The sequence below is a fragment of the Sciurus vulgaris genome (assembly GCF_902686455.1).
Source record: "Sciurus vulgaris genome assembly, chromosome: 7".
NCBI lineage: Eukaryota > Metazoa > Chordata > Mammalia > Rodentia > Sciuridae > Sciurus > Sciurus vulgaris.
The window spans coordinates 74,470,876-74,487,925 of NC_136467.1; the positions used below are offsets into that span (position 1 = coordinate 74,470,876).

The following is a 17,050-nucleotide window of genomic DNA, read 5'->3' on the forward strand; positions in this document are numbered from 1 at the left end:
CCTTTTTTTAATAGTTGGGGGAAGGGGTCTTACTATATTGTCCAAGTCAGTCTCAAACTCCTGGGCTCAAAAAATTCTGCTTCAGCATCCTGAGTTGCTGGGACTATAAGTGTGTGCTATGCTGGTTTGCCCTTTTTAAAATCAGGTTATTCATCAGGCATGGTCATGCATGCCTGTAATCCCAGCAACTTGGAAAACTGAGACAGGAGGATAACAAGTTTGGAGTCAATCTCAGCAATATAATAAGTCCCTGTTTTGAAACAAAAAAAAAAAAAACAAAAAAAAAAAAACAAAAAAAAAAACTTTGAAGGGCCGTGGATATAACTCAGCAGTAAAGCACCTCTGGTTTCAGTCCCTAGTGCCACTAAAAATACATAACATTAAATCTAGTTATTTGCTTTTCTGCCATTGTTTGAGTTCCTACATATTTGGGGTAGTAATCCAATCTCAGATGTACATCTTGCAAATATTTTGTCCGAATCCATAAGTTAGCTCTTCACTCTGTAAATTGTTGCCTTTCTGTGCTTTTTAGTTTGATGTAATCCCATTTGTCTTGCTTTTGTTGCCTGAGCTTTTGGAGTTAGATCTAAAAAGATCACTACCTAAACCAATATCTTACAATTTTACTAATGGTTTTATAGTTTCAGGTCTTACATTTAGGTCTTTAATCCATTATGAGTTGATTCCCATAGGATGTGAGATGAGGGTCCAATTTCATTCTTTTGTATGTGAATATCCAGTTTTCCTACCACCCTGCACTGAAGAGACTATCATTTTTCCATCATGTGTTCTTGGGAACTTTGTTGAAAAATCAATTGACTATGCATAACTAGAAATGCTGTATATTCTGATCCATTGGTTGATATGTCTATTTTTATGCCAGTATCATGCTGTTTTAAGTACTATAGCTTTGTAATACAGTTGGAAATCAAGTAGTATAATGCCTCCAGCTTTATTCTTTTAGCTTAAGGTTTTGTTTTGGTTATTTGGGGTCTTTTATGGTTCCATGAACATTTTTGGATTGTTTTTTCTTTATCTGTGAGAAATGTCATTGGAATTTTGATACAGATTGCATTGAATCTATATATTGCTTTGAGTAGTTTTGGGCATTTTAATAATAGTAATTCTTCCAATTCATGAACATGGAATATCTTTCTATTTACTTGTATCTTCTTCAATTTCTTTCATCAATTTTTATAGCTTTTAGTGTAACTTCTAAGTACAGGATCTTATCATCTGCGAATGTGATAATTTATGGGAAAGCAATTTTAAAACACAAAAATCACCCATGATCCTAAAACCTAGAAGGAACTTTGTTAACATCTTTATGTATTTTCTCCTGGTCTTTTTTCTAATCATATACCAAATATTAACTGGTTTGGGGTTATTCTATGTCTATAGTTTTGTAACCTTTTTGTATTTAATTCATTATCTGCACGTTTGCTTATTTTAAAAGTTTATATAATTATCAGTTGACTGGCTGCATAATAATGTATAATATGCATAATAATGCATAATGTGCCACCATTTAAGCAGTTTCCTTTATTTATGTATATTTAGTTGCTTCTTCTTTGATATTATAAATATTCCCTATGTATATCTTTGCACATAAGAGTAGTTGTCTAGATACATGAATATTTAATTAGGATAGATTCCTGGGTGTGTTCTGGACCAACTGGCATGAGAACATTTAAAGTTCTAGGTAGGGCTGGGCTGTAGCTCAGTGCCAGAGCACTGGCCTAGCATGTGTGAGGCACTGGGTTCCATTCTTAGCACCACATAAAAATAAACAAATAAAATAAAGATATTCTGTCCATCTATACCTACAAAAAATGAAAAATGAAAAATTTAAAAATGAAAAATGGTGGAATGAGACAGACATCATTACCCTATGGACATGTATGATTACATGAATGGTGTGAATCTACATTGTGCACAACCATAGAAATGAAAAGATGTGCCCCATCTATGTTCAATAAATCAAAATGCAATCTGTAAAAATAAAAAATAATTTTAAAAGTTTTAAAAAATAAAATTCTAGGTATATTTGGACAAATTTCTTCCCAAAATGCAAAGTGGACCCAACTTACAACCCATCAGACAGGTTAAAATTTATTTTTATGTAGTCTAAACTTTTAAAGGGCCCACTTCGTTTCTTCCAAACTCTAAATCCACAAGTTGCTAATAATAATTTATATCTGTCTTCTTTCATGGTTCATGCTAATATAGTAGGAAGCAAGATAAATACAGACATACCTGGGGTGAGGAAGCTAAGGTGCCTAGTGTGCAAAATTTAGGGAGGTGCTTGCACAGCCCTGACAGTGACTGCCTCTTTAAATTTTGCTCTACAGGCACTTCACTTTACTAACACTAGTCTCTACCCTGGCAAATAATTCATCTATTTTCACAAAAACTCCATGGAAGGCATATTCAGGTGGGCTCTACCTTCACAAATCAGATGGTAAAGATCGGAATGGCACAGCATGGAGCAGTGTTTCTAGAATGAATCAACATTTACTGTCTTTCCTCCTCCCTGAAGGAATGGAAACAACCTGTCTACACCACAGGCCCCTGGACAAATACCAGCTCAGGCTCAGGGAGGGCAAACTGACCCTACCAGAAGCCAGAAAAACAATTATTATACATTCTTGCAATGCTAAAGAATTCACATTTATTCTGAAAGTAAGGAGGATCTGATCAGTAGATTTCCATTTGGAGAGACAATGCTTGCTTTCTTGCTTGCTCGGAGGGATGGAAGGGTGTAAGAGGGGAGACGAGAAAATAATCCAGAGTCTGTATCTGAGACCAGATGACAGATAGTGAAAGGTTAATCTAGGATAATAATAATGGAATAAACAGGGGTGGGGAGATGCAAATGAGAAATTTTACAGAGCCAAAATTTGATTGGCTTCAGGGTGAGAGAGAAGTTTGGGTATTTGGATTGTATGACTGGGTACACGGTGCAGGAGCTAGAAAATGAATAGTTTCAGGAGTAAAGATGATCAGTTCAGTAGAACATATGGACCTGGATGTACCTGCAAGATACCAAGAGATACATGTCCAGCAACAGGAAGGGATATAAGTATGCAACTGAGGAGGGATATTGGGCTGGAGATACGGATTTAAAGGGAATCTCTGTAGACATGGTGGATGAAGTGAACAGAGAGAGCATGTAGCAAGAAATAAGAGCAGGATCAAGGATATTTAAGGAGAAATTAGAGGAAGAGGGCTCAGTGGAGGAAACCAGTAAAAAGAGTCCAGAGAAATAGGTGTAGAGTTGAAGTAGAGAGGTACAAAGAAGGCCATTTATTTGACAGTTATCAAATATTCCTTATGACAGTGAACACATTGTGCAATGGGTGCTTCACCAATGACTAAATCAGACACAGATTCGAGAGGCTTACAGACTGGGGAGGCATTCCGATGAGGGGTCCAGGGTTTCCAGGAGGGAGTGGTTAGTAGGGTCAGATCACACCAAGATCAAAATTTATTGGGCAAGGACTGGGAAGTGAGCCTTAAGATATAGAATAAAGTAATTAAGCACCATTAATAATTTAAAAAGAAGAGAGAGGCGGCAATGAAGTGTAGCAAGGACAAGAGAAAATGGAATGACTATAGACAACACTTATAAGAAATTTGATGATGAACTGAAAGACTGAGACCGGGTAAAGACAAGATGGGGAACCAGGTGAGAATTTTTGAGCTAGGAGAGACTTTGGCAGGTTCAGGTGATGAAGAGTAGAAGCCAGAAGAGAGGCAAAAACAAGATGTTGCTATCAAATCTTTGTCATACACAACAAAGTAAGGTCACTGCATTTCGGTCTGGCTCTCTCTAATCACCCTAAATACCTTGAATGTTGATTTTCTCTTCAGCTAGTAGTGTTCTGTCTTCATCTTGTCCCTTTGTTCTCCAGAAAATTTGCTCGGGCAGTTGAGTCCACACCGTGTGTTTCTTGGGTCTTGTCTCTCTGCCTGACTGTGATCTGCCCTTCTCTCAAGGTTTCCTGAGGCCTCCGCATGTGCTGCTCCCATGCTCACAACACCCTTCTCTTTCTTCTAATTTTGGCCCATTGAAATATTTAAGAGATATCACCTCATCTCAACCTACACCATTTATTTTTTTTCTTCATCTTGAAGCACAATGTCTGATTTGTGGTAAATGCTCAAAAAAAGTTGGGCATAAATTAATAAGTGACTCCTACCCTTTACTATTCTTGTACTTCATCAGTTCATCCATCCATCCATCCATCCATCCATCCATCCATCCATCCATCCATCCATCCAACAAATATGTATGGAGGACCCTCTGCTCCAGGCACTGTGCCCATGGCTTAGGAGGCAATGATAAGCAGCATGAACATACCTCTTTCCTTGAGGGGCTCATAGTCTGGGGGTGGGTGGATGTTAATCAAACAAATTTTGCAGAATCTCAGACCTTCAAGGACCTTAGAAACCATTAGAAATATTAAAGATGAGAAGGGTAAAGTCACAAACAGTACAAATCTTACGTTACAGTCCCACAACATACCCTGAGTCCCATAGCCCCCATCTTTCCATTTCCTATGTTCTTCTCTCATCATAAAATGAAAACCCAAGGTTATGTTGACAGATATAAAACTCAAGGTGAACCACGAGGAAACGCTTTTGTAAGTCAAAAGTGGTTCAATATCAGCTGTTTCATGTTTCAAATCTACAAGTTGGAAAGTAGTCTTTTCTATATTAAATAGCAGAAGTGTAATCTGAGAATTCTATCAAAGAGAATAGGTAGGAAAAAATTCAGAACTTTAAATTCCTAAAAGGAACCCAGTGCCTTCAAGGGGAAAGGCACAGGGAACTTTTGTCCAGACATACTTACAAGAAAAAAAGGGAATGGATTAAGCTGAGATTTTGCCTGAGAGGCAAGCAAAGGTGCCCTTTTCACACCCTGAAAGACTAATGCAGGCCAGGTCTGTGTGTCAGGGACCCACCAGGTTGACAGGAACAGAAGTCAGTGATGAGTGGCAGAAAGACAGCTTGATTTGATGACCCAAGACAGAACAGAGTTGGCAGGTTAGTCTTGCCCACAACCAGCAGCCCCTGCTATCTTTTGCCTTCAGGCTTCTCAGACCTCAGAAGCCAAGGAGTGTTCATACTGTGTAGTGAGGGATCCCCAGAGAAACGGGTCAGTAGCATGCACCTGTATACATCTATACATATGTATGTATGTATGTTTGTACGTATCTACCCATCCATCCGTCAATGAGAGAAAGATAAGGGGAGAGAGACTTAAGAAATTGGCTTTAAGACATTTGTAGGGGTTGTCAAGTCTGAAATCTGCAGGGCAGGCTAGTTACTAGGCTGGAAATTTTAGTAGGAGTTGATGCTGCTGTTTTGAGTACAAAGGCAAGTTGGGAAGCAGAATTCTTCCTCCTTTGGAAACCCTGTCTTTTTTTTTTCTTCAACTTATTGGAAGAGGCCTACTCACATTATGGAGGATAATCTACTTTACTCAAACTTTACTGCTCTAAATGTTGATCACATCTTTTAAAAATACCTTCACAGAAACATCTAGACTGGCACATGACCAAAAACTGGGTACTATGGCTTAGCCAAGGTGACATATAAAACTAATCATCACATGTTCTAGAGGATGTAACTTGATCAGGCAGGTTGTTAGTTACCAAAAGTCCCATTTAGTAAGGAATCAGAGGAGATGAAAATCCAAGGAAAAATACAGGATACTCATTATATGGAAAAGTGCACAGCCTCAATAACAATTCAAGAAATTATATTGCAATTCAAGAAGTACAATATAAATCACAAGATGGAAGCATCCTTATTTAATACCCCCCAGTACTGGTAAGTCTGTGTGGAACCACATTGTGAATTCACAAAGACTCTGGGTCTCGCTTACACTGTCCTATGCTAGGCCCAGATGCAGAACATCTGTGAAGATCCTCATCCCACCATGAGTCCCACTAACGAGCTGCCTTAGCTTTGAGGTCATTTATGCTATGGACTGCACTCGGCAATTGTCCCTGGTCTTCTAACCTGGAGGCCCCACCCACAGACATGAGATCAATGTAAGATGTCTTGCTCTGATTGAATTCATACTGGCTTAATGTTACGGGACATGATTCAATGCAGTAATGCTCCTATGTAGTTTTTGTAACCAAAGTTCTAGAACATGGCCAGAGATCAAACTGGAACTTAACCTCAGCAATTTCCACAGTACCCTATTCCCCCTTGTGACTATCAGGAAAGCATTTCCCCATCTTTAGGTGTCTGGCCTCTCTCCCATCTTCCAGGTTTTCTCTGCTGCTGTATCCTTAAATTTTCTGAGATGTCATTCCTCTGGATCTACAGACTTGAACTTCATGTTTTAAAATTTGAAATGTTATCAGAACATCAGAGGCACCCAGGGTTTGACAACTTGATGACTCGGTCATGCTCAGAGGTTCAGATTTAATTGCTCTGGGGTGTGGCCTGGGTGTTTTTTGTTTGTCTGTTTTTAACTCCTTAAGCGATTCTTCAGATGTACAAGCAGTTCCGAATCACTGAGTTGGTTGGTCTCAAGCTGTCATGTTCACTATCCTGGGCACTAATGACTTTTCTTCACTTTTTCCAATTTGAAGACCATTCTCTTTGGGGGGGAATATCAAAGTAAAGCAGGATTCTGTTAGCAGAATCTCAGCCTTACTGTAATTATTTGCTAACATATGATCCCTTCTTCAAGCAGCTTCTTTCCTTCTACTCACTCTCCTGGCTAGAACTCAACATATATATAGATATATAGATATATATCTATATATCTATATAGATATTTTTTGCCTGACTTTAGCATGTCTTTTGAATCCTGCTGATTACATCATCTCTGAGAATATAAGGAAGTTGAATTTTGACAAGGAAGCAAGAACTGACTAGCAAAAACAATCCTGCTTTCTTGGTATTTGTAATAACCAAGCAAAGAAATGCTTGTTTGTGGTCCAAATAACTGGATATTGTCCTTGAACCCTCCTCTCTCTCACCCTCACCCATGGAACAATTGGGCATATCCAGTCCCACTTCCACTGCTTGGAGGTATGTCTGCTCCTGTGCATCAAGGAGGCCTCACAGGCTCATTCGACTCTCTGGAATACACCCTTGGGTTTGTGCTTCTCCTTCCTTATTCTGTTCAAGTCTTCATAAAATAAGCTCTGCACACTGCTAAGGGCCTACAAGATGTATAAGGTAGAGACTTTCCTTTACTGAGCTCACAGTGAAGTGAGATGGTCAGAAAACCCATTGCCACACAGGATGGCACACATCCTAATGAAAGCATGTAGGGAATTCAGTGGGAAGAAGAAAAGTCCAGAAATGCCTCCAGAGGCAGTAGTACTCTATCTGGGAGTACATGGAGTTGTCTGGGCAGGGAGGGGATGAAGAATGGTGGGAAGGACATTCCAGACAACTAACTGGGACATCAGAAGCAGAGTATAGAGATATAATTGGAAACTAAGTAGTGGGAGCAGAGTGGGAGGCGAGGCAGGGAAGGAGGTTAGGAGACTTATTATGGGCTGTGCATGCCCAATTTCTATGGATTTGACTTTGAGGTGAAGGTTTTTAAGAGGGGAAGTGGTGTGATTATAATTTTCATTCCGTGGTGTTCATGTGATGATTGGATTAGAGAAGGAGGGGGCAGAAAGAAGCAGGGAAGCCTGTTACCTCCCTCATGAGAAATGATGATGCACAGGGCTGTGGGAGCAGGGTGGGGAGAGAGAGTTGGAGGGGAGGTTCAGGATTGGTAGGTGGGTAGTGTGGGCAGGGCCCCTGCTGGTCTTTTCAGGTGCACATCAGAAAAGGGCACCTCTACAGGCAGACACACCTCCAAGCAGTGCAGCTAGAGCTGGACATGCCCAGTTGTTCCACAGTGAACAGAGAGAGGGAGAAGTTAGGACAACATCCTGGTATTTGGACCATAAACAAGCATTTCTTTCCTTGGCTATTACAGATGCCAAGAAAGCAGGATTGTTTTTGCTAGTCAATTCTTGCTTTCTTGTCAAAACTAATTTCCCTATCTTCTCAGAGATGATGTCATCAATTTACCAGGTGCTCCCCTGTTAGCTGGCTGAGCCTTCCCCAGTCCTCCATCATCACAGGCCCCTGCCCCTTCCCTTCAACCTAGGCGAAGTTTTAGAGACCTATTGTGGGAAAATATACACACTAGCTAACTAGGAATTATAATACACAGATACCAAGTTTCATAGGTGGGAACTTTCATTCTATCCAAAGTGAAAGTGAGCATTCCAAAAAATACACACCCTCTCATCAGTCCCCAAAGCTGTATCATCCTAACTTGGGACATGTGTATTTGTTCTTTTAGCTCCCTGAGGGCTCATTCAGTAAATACTGATTGGGCACCAATTTTTTGTAAGGTCCATGCTAACTTCTGCATGAGGGAAAGACCTTTGCATCTGACCCAAATTCCTGGCAGTGGGGGAGGCAAATCTTTCCAAAAGGCACTGTGGTCAATTTTGCTTCTAACCCTTAGAGACAGACCCTCTGTGTCTTAGTTTTATCGTGTTTAAACTGGGGGTAATGTTAAGGCCTGCCTCATAGGGTGTTGTGAGTAATAGTGTGAGTTGAATACGTGTCATATGAGTTACAATGGTACTAATGGTAGTTAGCAGGTCCTAAGTGCTCAGCGGTGTTAGTTGTTCCTACTATTTTGTGTTACATGTCATTTTGACATTAATAATTGTATCCACAACTAGTAAAAAGATGTCAATGACATGAGAAAGTATTTCATGATCTGTTGTAATTTGAGTTTAAAAGCAAGTTACAGTGCAATCTGTTTCTGAACACTGTAAAGATGTTTATAGAATGACAGGTTATTTCTGAGTTGCTTTAGTCTTCTTTATGCTTAACCTACTTTCCAGTTTCTCTTACATATTCAAAAATATGAATCAACAATAAAAAGGCTTTAAGGGTCTTGTTTATCAGTCTTTCCTAGGCTAGATCCGAGCTTCATGAAGGTAAACTTGGTGACATCTCAGAGTGTGACAAACCTCCCTTTGGGCAGTGTCCAGTTCTGCAGGCTGGCCCAAAGTCAGAGTCAGAAGGGGGTCAAGCTTGTTTTCTCTTCTGACCTCTGTTCAGTCCCACCTATCTCGTTTTCCGGGTGCCATGTAAAGGGGACGATACCTTCCTTTATTCAACTAACCTATGTTTTGAGTCCATTGGGGCCCTGCTCTGCCCAAGGTGCTCTATGTGCTGAGGATTCTGCTCTCCCTGGCCTCCAGTCCTCTAGTCTTAGCTTTTCTCCCTCCTGCAGAGCTCATACCTGCCTCTGCTCCACTTTACTACAGTTAACATAATCCTTGCACATCTGTCCTAATGTACCCCATTGCATCAGTGAAGTCCTAGTAGACAACAGCCTTGCACTCTAAAGGGCTTACCCAAGGATAATGGAATAAAAGGACTACTCACAGAGACATGGGCAGGGTTCAGGGAACAAACCAGGCATCCTCCTGTCCCCAAGGACTAGGAAGAGCAGGAAGCTTTGACTACCCCTAGGCAGAACAATGCAGGCATTGCTAGTCCCTGGCATCCAAGAAAGGAGATAATATATACTCTGACCTCTCTCTCCTTGTCTTTCATTACCTGCCATGGCCATTTGGCTGAAGCCCATAGCCAGAAGATAAGGACCAAGGGAAAACAGTTTACCAGACAATGTATTACTCTCCAAAGTTTTATGGTGGGTCCAATTTAAAATGTGCAATCTAAATGAGGCAAGAGGATCACAAGTTCAAAAAACCAGACTCAGCAACTTAGTGAGAGCCTGTCTCAAAATAAAAAGGGCTGGGGATGTGCTCGGTAGTTAAAGGCTTGTGGGTTCAATCCCTGGTGCCAGGAGGGGGAAAAAATAATGGAAGAAGAAGCAGAAGAAGGAGAAGGAGAAGGAGAACCCTCTGAAAGAATGGGATCAATTTCAGGGTTGGGTAAACCAGAGGAGCGGAGATTTTAAGTCAAACTTCTTCAAATCAGTCCTTTAAAATAATTAATCTTCCAGTCCCTGTGTGTACTTGGAAAAAAACTCATTGAAAGTCTAAATCAGTGCGTTGGAGCTTCAGTTTCCCCCCATGTTTGGTTCTGGTTAGATTTGAAGTGAATCTGGAGTGTAAGGGGAGCTGGGTTGATCTGAGTACCTAGACTGTCTCTAGAATGACTTTATTTTTTATTTTCATAGTAGGCCTCAAAGACAGAGACGTGAAGCACATGAAGACGTCCACAAGCAAGGCAGGTATGGCCATAAACGGACTCGCCCCCTTCTAAAGATGTTTCTTCCCCAGCTCCACTGCAGGGATTCCCAGAAGCACCCCACCTCGCCCCCACCCAAGGATCTGGAAGCAGAGGGTGGTACCATAGGAAGGGGAGCCCACTGGGAGAAGGCAGTGGTTGGCTGCTGGATCTACCTGGGGAGGGCAGACTGCCAGAGAGGGGACTGCTTCCTCCCTTTATGCTCTCAGCTTCCTCACTCCCGTTGTGAGGTTCTGGTTCATTGTACAGATTCTTTCCCTGAGTCACTTCTACTACCAGCTGGTCCTTTCCTCACTTTAAAGGGACACTCCCTCCTCAGCTTACAAAGGCTCCTTCCCTTCGTGAGTGTTCATAGTTTGATAAAGCTTTCACATGCTTTATCCCATTCAACCCTCTCACTTGTCCCTTTCATCAGTCAGGAACCCAATTTTATCTATCGGGTAAACAAACAGACTTCCCAAAGGCACAGAGTAGGCAGTTAGGGAATGCAGGGCAGAGCCCTGTTTTTCCTGCCTCCCAGACTTAATTGATTGTTTGTTTGTTTTTATCCTCTCCTCAATGTTAGCAGGTTTCTTCAGGGAAGAACTGAAAGGTGGGCTGAGCCAGTCACAGGGACGAGCCCTTGTGTGTTGAGAATAACAGGCACCAGGGCAGAGCTCTCGGTGTTCTCTCCTGACCAGCAGCTTCAGCAGCATCCCTGGCTTTGTTAAAGATGCAAATTCCTGGGCCTCAGCCCAGACCTACAGCATCAGAAACTGTTGGGGAGGGGGGCGGTCCTGAATCGGGTTTTAGGGAGACCTCCAGGAGATGCTGATCATGCCACAAAGTTTGGGAGCTGCTGCACTAGGGAAAGGAAGTGTGTGTGATGGTCCCCTAGAAAGGACACAGCCTGATGTCAGCATAAGACAGAACTGAGAAGAGGGTTAATTGTTGCTGAGGATTCTTTCTAAAGATGGTGTGGTGGGCAAATGAAGAATAGTGAAGGCCACTGCTGCACTGCTTGTAATGGCCAGAGACTGGGGTAACTCAGGGTCTGCCAGGAGAGGACTGGTCACATGGATTATGATGCATCTGTTTCTGGAATGTTATGCTCTATAAAAAGAAGGAACAGCTTGGTGCACTCTGGCATGGGAAAAAATCCAAAGCATATTAAATAAGGGAAAAGCAAGGTGTAGAAGAGTTTATATAAGGTTAGCTATATAAAGAAGGGGAAAACTGAGACAGGAGGATGGCAAGTTCAAAGCCAGTCTCAGTCATCTAGCAAGGACCTAAGCAATTTAGTGAGAAACTGTCTCAAAATAAAAAACAAAAAGGGCTGGGGATGTAGTGGATTCAATCCCCAATTCCTACCCCCGCACGCCTACCCCGCTCCAAAGAAGGGGAAAACCAAGAATATGTATTTGTATTTGTTTTTATCTATGAAAAACTCTAGACAGAGACACGAGAAATCAACAAAAGAAGTACCTGTGGATGTGGAAAGGATGGATAGAGGCAAAGATGGAAGACCAACTTTTCAATGCATTTTTATAAATTGTAAAACTCTGCAATTATCTTACTTATTTAGAAAAAGTGAAATTTTAGGTGTAATTCAGAAACTGCCTGCCATGGATAAACGGTAGTTGATTTGTGAGGGAGTCCACCCTCCTAGCAGAGTGTCCAACAAAGGTCAAGGGCAGGAGGCTCAGTCACACTTACTGGTTTGCCTCCAGCCCTACCTCCCACAAGATGATTGGGTGCTTTGGGAGGAATTTGAGCTTATTAATAAGACAAGGACCAGCAGCTATCAGTCTTGGTTACACATAAAAATCGTCTGGGAAGCTTTTGTGTGTGTTTGTGTGTGCTGCTCGGGATTAAACCAGTTTTACTACTGAGCTATATTTCCAACCTTGAAAAGGTTTTAAAAATACCAGAACTTATTCCCAGACCACCCAAATCAGAATCTTTGAGGCAGGGCCCAAGCTTTATCATGACTTCTTGGAAAACCACTGTCCTGGACCTTCAGGGTCAGTTTATTTATTCCGGAAAGCTGGAGAAAGGAAGAAGGGCTATCCAGTGGCTGGAAGAAGAAATAACACATCCTGTCAAGATATGTTTACTGTCAAGATCAAGTCAGAATACGCATAATCTTTTCCCACCTTGGTTAGAATATGTGATCAACCTGTTTCTCCCCCTCGGCAGCCCAATTCTGAAACGCAGCCCTGACATCACCAAATCACCTCTGACAAAGTCAGAACAGCTTCTGAGGATAGATGACCATGATTTCAGCATGAGGCCTGGCTTTGGAGGTATGAAATGAGCCCTCTTGTGGGATGTCTTATTTTCTAGTGTCCTTCTAGCTAGGAAACCAAGCCTGGGGGCACCTAGCTTTGCTCAGGTTCTGATTGAGTTGTCCTCAGCTGTGTTGGTAGATAAAGCTCCAACCTCTCAGCTTCCTCTGAGCATTCACCCTTCCCACCCTGGGCTCTCTTGAACACCTTCTCGGGAACACCTGCTAGTGGGTAGCCAGGCTAGACCAACCAGCAATCCTTGGGCCACTGCTCCTGAAAAGGACGGCTGAGGATCAGTGGGGCCAACAGCTGGCTGTTGAAGGTGGGGGCAGCTGCAGCCCAAAGCTGCCTCCGGAAAATGCTCTGAGATTTATTCCAACAACCTTGGACTAAATTCATTCTCAGCTGGGAGCTGGCAGATGAACTCTGGGTACATATCTGAGGGAAGAGTGTGGTCTGCTTGGTTTAATTACATGAAAATAGCTTTTAAAAATAATGATTTCTTGCAGAAGAATGCCAAAGCCCTTTAAAGCTTAGCCTGCAGCTGCTGGGTTTCATCCCTTTCAGTGACAAATAGAGTTTTCCTCTTTATAGGCTTTTCTCCTTGTTTTTAAAGAAATTATTTTTATTTCTTCCAGGCACCTTTGCCCCAAAAACAAACAGGTTCTAGAAGGGAGTCTCTCCTCACTCCATAATCTACCTTTTCCATAGATTACCCCATAATCTCCATAACTTCCCTAGACCCAAATCTACCTTTTCACTCCATGATGATTTGAATGGGCTCCATGCTTGACCCACATCCTGCAGGAAGGAAAGGCGTAGAAATCTATCTCCTTTGTTATGCTTTCTTGATCAATAGTAAGTTTTCATGGCCCCAAAATGACAATAAATCTAATGTTTTAAAGACCATCCTGATACATTACGTTCCCCTGAAAACCACTCCATCGTGTAGCCAAGATGCAGATCTGTGGATATGACAAAGAAATGATCTGAACATTATTTCAGTTCTGGGTACTATTTCCAAGCAATGCCTTTCTCATGGCCAGACAAGGACACTGGTTTCCATGATGAAAGAGAATGCAAAATTAGAAAGTGTGTGTAGAAAATAAAGTGGGTGACCTCATGCTAAGAGTAAATCATTTACTTCTTAGGTTAGACTAGTCTTTGACCTGGGTCTTCATCATAGCTTTGTATGAGCATGTAGAACCAAAGAAAAATGCTATAGGTTAACCCCATCATTTCAGAATCACCAGAATGATTCAGACCTAACCTCCCCCCCACGTACATACACTTTTTTTTTTTTTTTTTCCTTCCGGAATATCCTGGGGAACCAGCCCATGATTCCTTCATTTTATCTCAGGTTTGACTTCAGTTTAGCATGACCAGACCTTCAAAATTGTCATAACTCTGAAGATCCAGGGAAAATGTTCCTTTTGCTTAACTGTTGCATAGTAAAAGTTTAAATAAAAAGAATAAATGCTCTTGTTATGCCTTGTCCCCAGGTCCAGCCATTCCTGTTGGTGTGGATGTGCAGGTAGAGAGCTTAGACAGCATCTCAGAGGTCGACATGGTAAGTGCTTCTCTGACCAGGGATGTGTGCAGGGTGATTCACAGGAGACCTGAACTCACAACCTCCCTGGGAGTTGGTCTCCCACCCTTGCTTTACAGATGGCTCGGGGAGATTGTGACACTTGCCCAAGGCTACCCCATTGCTCTGACAAACTTGATCTTTCTCCCTTTACTACATAATGTCTTGAGGCCAGAATGCATTCTCTGGGCAAAGACTCTCAAATATAAACTGCAGGCTCTAAGGTTGCAGCCACTGTGTTGCCCAACACATCTTACTCCTGCAGATTCTGCACCTGACTATCGAAATGCAGAAGAAGCAAGAGTGCCCCTCCCCTTTAATTTAATGTTAATTAACTAATTTTTTGTTGGTGGGTTCTGATAAAATATTAGAACATTCTACAACACTTGCAGAACTTTTTAGGATGTTATCTTGGTTTCGGTCCCTCAAGCTGCACACCTGAACCAAGCATTCTAGCACAAATTCATTTGGGAGGTGATCCTGGGAAATGCCAGAACAGAGTGGGGAAGTGAGACAGGGAGGGGAAGGAAGGAGAAAGAGCTGTGTTCTCAAACCAGTCACTCCTAGAGAACTCAGTCCCACTGTAGTTCTCCAGGAATCAGAAAAGGCCCAGGGTTGAGCTATCTGAGGGCTGAGGGAGCTAGACCCTGTACCCACCACCCTCCTCTCTGGTTGAGGGCTCCCCACAGGCATCAACTCTCAGGGCACGTCTAGTTTAAGTTACACGTGTTGGCGGCAGCAGCCTCCCCAGCACAGATGTGAATGCTGGGACTCAGGGACACTGTCTGTCACAGGTCTGTTGCTGGGCTCCCCCTCCCTGACAGTGTTCTCTTCCTCCTGATGTAGCAGAACCTAGGGTCTAGAAGCAAGACCTCACCTGGCTCAGTTTAATTCTCCGGTGAGGTGACTGCTCCCCAAGGGTACAGAATCTCCTGCTGACATCCTAGTGGGTTTGTGTGTGGGGGGGGGATTCCCTCCTTCCCTTTGCCTCCAGGACTTTACGATGACCCTTTACCTGAGGCACTACTGGAAGGACGAGAGGCTGTCTTTTCCGAGCACCAATAACCTCAGCATGACATTTGATGGCCGGCTAGTGAAGAAGATATGGGTCCCTGATATGTTTTTCGTGCACTCCAAGCGCTCCTTCATCCACGACACCACCACAGACAACGTCATGCTGCGGGTCCAGCCCGATGGCAAGGTGCTTTACAGCCTCAGGTAGGAAGCCAGGCGGCGCACTAGCTCACCCAGGACAAGCACGGGTTCTGCATCAGTAATTTTGCTTTTTGATTCTGATTAACCTCTAACTTTTCTGTAGCTACCAAACTTAACAACATCAAGGAAAACTAACTTTACACATGAATAAAACTTTTAAGGAATTTTTCAACCTTGAAAATGCATTTGGGGAAGTTTCTCAGGCTGGTCACTTGTGGGTTTATGCTGCATCCTGAATGTTGTATTTTAAGTTTTAAAAAGTATAATAAAATGCTTACTTCTTAAGTGGGAGAGAAATAGATAATGTGTTCTCAAAGACTTGCCTCCTCTGATCTCTTTGAGTCCCACTTTGGGGTAAATTTTAGAAACTACTTAAAAAAAAAAAAAAAATTCTTTTGCTCCACCTGCAAGCCACAGGCATATTTTCCATCTTGAGAAACTACATTCAATGGTAGTTTGATCATCACTTTTACAACATAAAGAATAAAATCTTTTCTTTTCATGAACTTGGATGCCTTAGAAGTTTTTAATCGCTCACGGAGCACTGACCTGCGGAAGCTTTTCCTAAACACAGCACAAGCCTGACTTCGTCCTGGTGCTCACCTCCCTGGGAGGGGAGGAGCATGGAGATGAGCCCAGGCTCTCACAGAGAGGGTCAAGGTTACTGGCTGTGGTTTACTCCTCCATAATTTACTCTGCAGAGGGTACAGTTTAGGTTTGTGAACTTTGCCTTGGTTCACGTGTTGATTAATGATAAAGATGAATCCACATTCTATTGTCTAAGAAGAATGAATAAATGTGTGTGTGTGTGTGTGTGTGTGTGTGTGTGTGTGTGTGTGCGTGCGTGTGCGCGTGCGTGTGTATACTGTGCAACCATACAGGTTGGTAGGTGGATTCTCTACCATGAGCTATGTCCCCAGCCCTTTTTTTTCTTTTCTTTTTTTTTTTTTTTGAGACAAGTTCTCTCTAAATTACTGAAGCTGGCTTCAAACTTGCCATTCTCCTGCCTCAGGCTCCTGAGTAGTGGGGATTACAGGCATGCAGGCACACTCTGCTGAGTGGCACACTTCTCTCCTCGGCTCCCTATTAAGGGACAACTGGTTAGAGCCAGAAATGTCAAAGCTAAATTTCTGCCCCATCTCCAAAAGAAATATTTGTAATGATACCATAATACTCATCTTGGTTTGGAATCAAAGCAGTTAGGTCCCAGACTGAGAGTGGGGGTTATGGAATTTTCATCTCCAAAGCTTAAAAGACCATCTCTTGTCGGAAGTACTTAGGGGGTCAAGGACAGGCTACTCTCCCCAAGCCACATTGAGCAGGTTCTCCTTGCAGTAATCATTTCTGACCAGTTATAAAGGGTATCTTAAGGTTCAAAGGCCACCAACAAAACAATACACTTCCACAATACCACCAGGGCTGCAGACAACTAGACCAAATCACACAGGACCATTGATGTGCTGATGATTGCTTTTCTGGGGGCAAAGTATGCATTCAGGCACTATGTAGATTTATTATGAACTTTACTGATATAAAGTATACATAGCACATGATTTATAAATTAAATAAAAATTAATGCTATATTTTGTAGATTTTGTGTACGTATAACTTGAGCATGATTTCCTATTTTTTTTCTTGTTAAAACTACCACCAGTTTTTATAATTCTATCACCAACAATCATTCTAAAAGTCAGACGATAAA

At 42.2% G+C, this 17,050-nt stretch overlaps 1 protein-coding gene across 5 annotated transcripts in view; it reads left to right on the plus strand.

Annotated features, from left to right (window-relative positions):
* GABRR1 (gamma-aminobutyric acid type A receptor subunit rho1) overlaps positions 1-17,050 on the plus strand; it is a 56,850-nt gene that overhangs the window by 22,311 nt on the left and 17,489 nt on the right. For 3 of the 5 annotated variants that reach the window (XM_079146984.1, XM_079146983.1, XM_079146982.1), the window contains exons 2-5: positions 10,208-10,261; positions 12,457-12,563; positions 14,048-14,115; positions 15,128-15,351. In XM_079146984.1, the coding sequence (XP_079003110.1) occupies positions 12,545-12,563; positions 14,048-14,115; positions 15,128-15,351 (311 nt within the window). In that variant the 5' untranslated portion in view covers positions 10,208-10,261; positions 12,457-12,544. Of the gene's footprint in view, positions 1-9,651; positions 9,716-9,891; positions 9,960-10,207; positions 10,262-12,456; positions 12,564-14,047; positions 14,116-15,127; positions 15,352-17,050 lie in introns of those variants that run through there. The other 2 variants (XM_079146986.1, XM_079146985.1) reach the window with 2 other exon arrangements.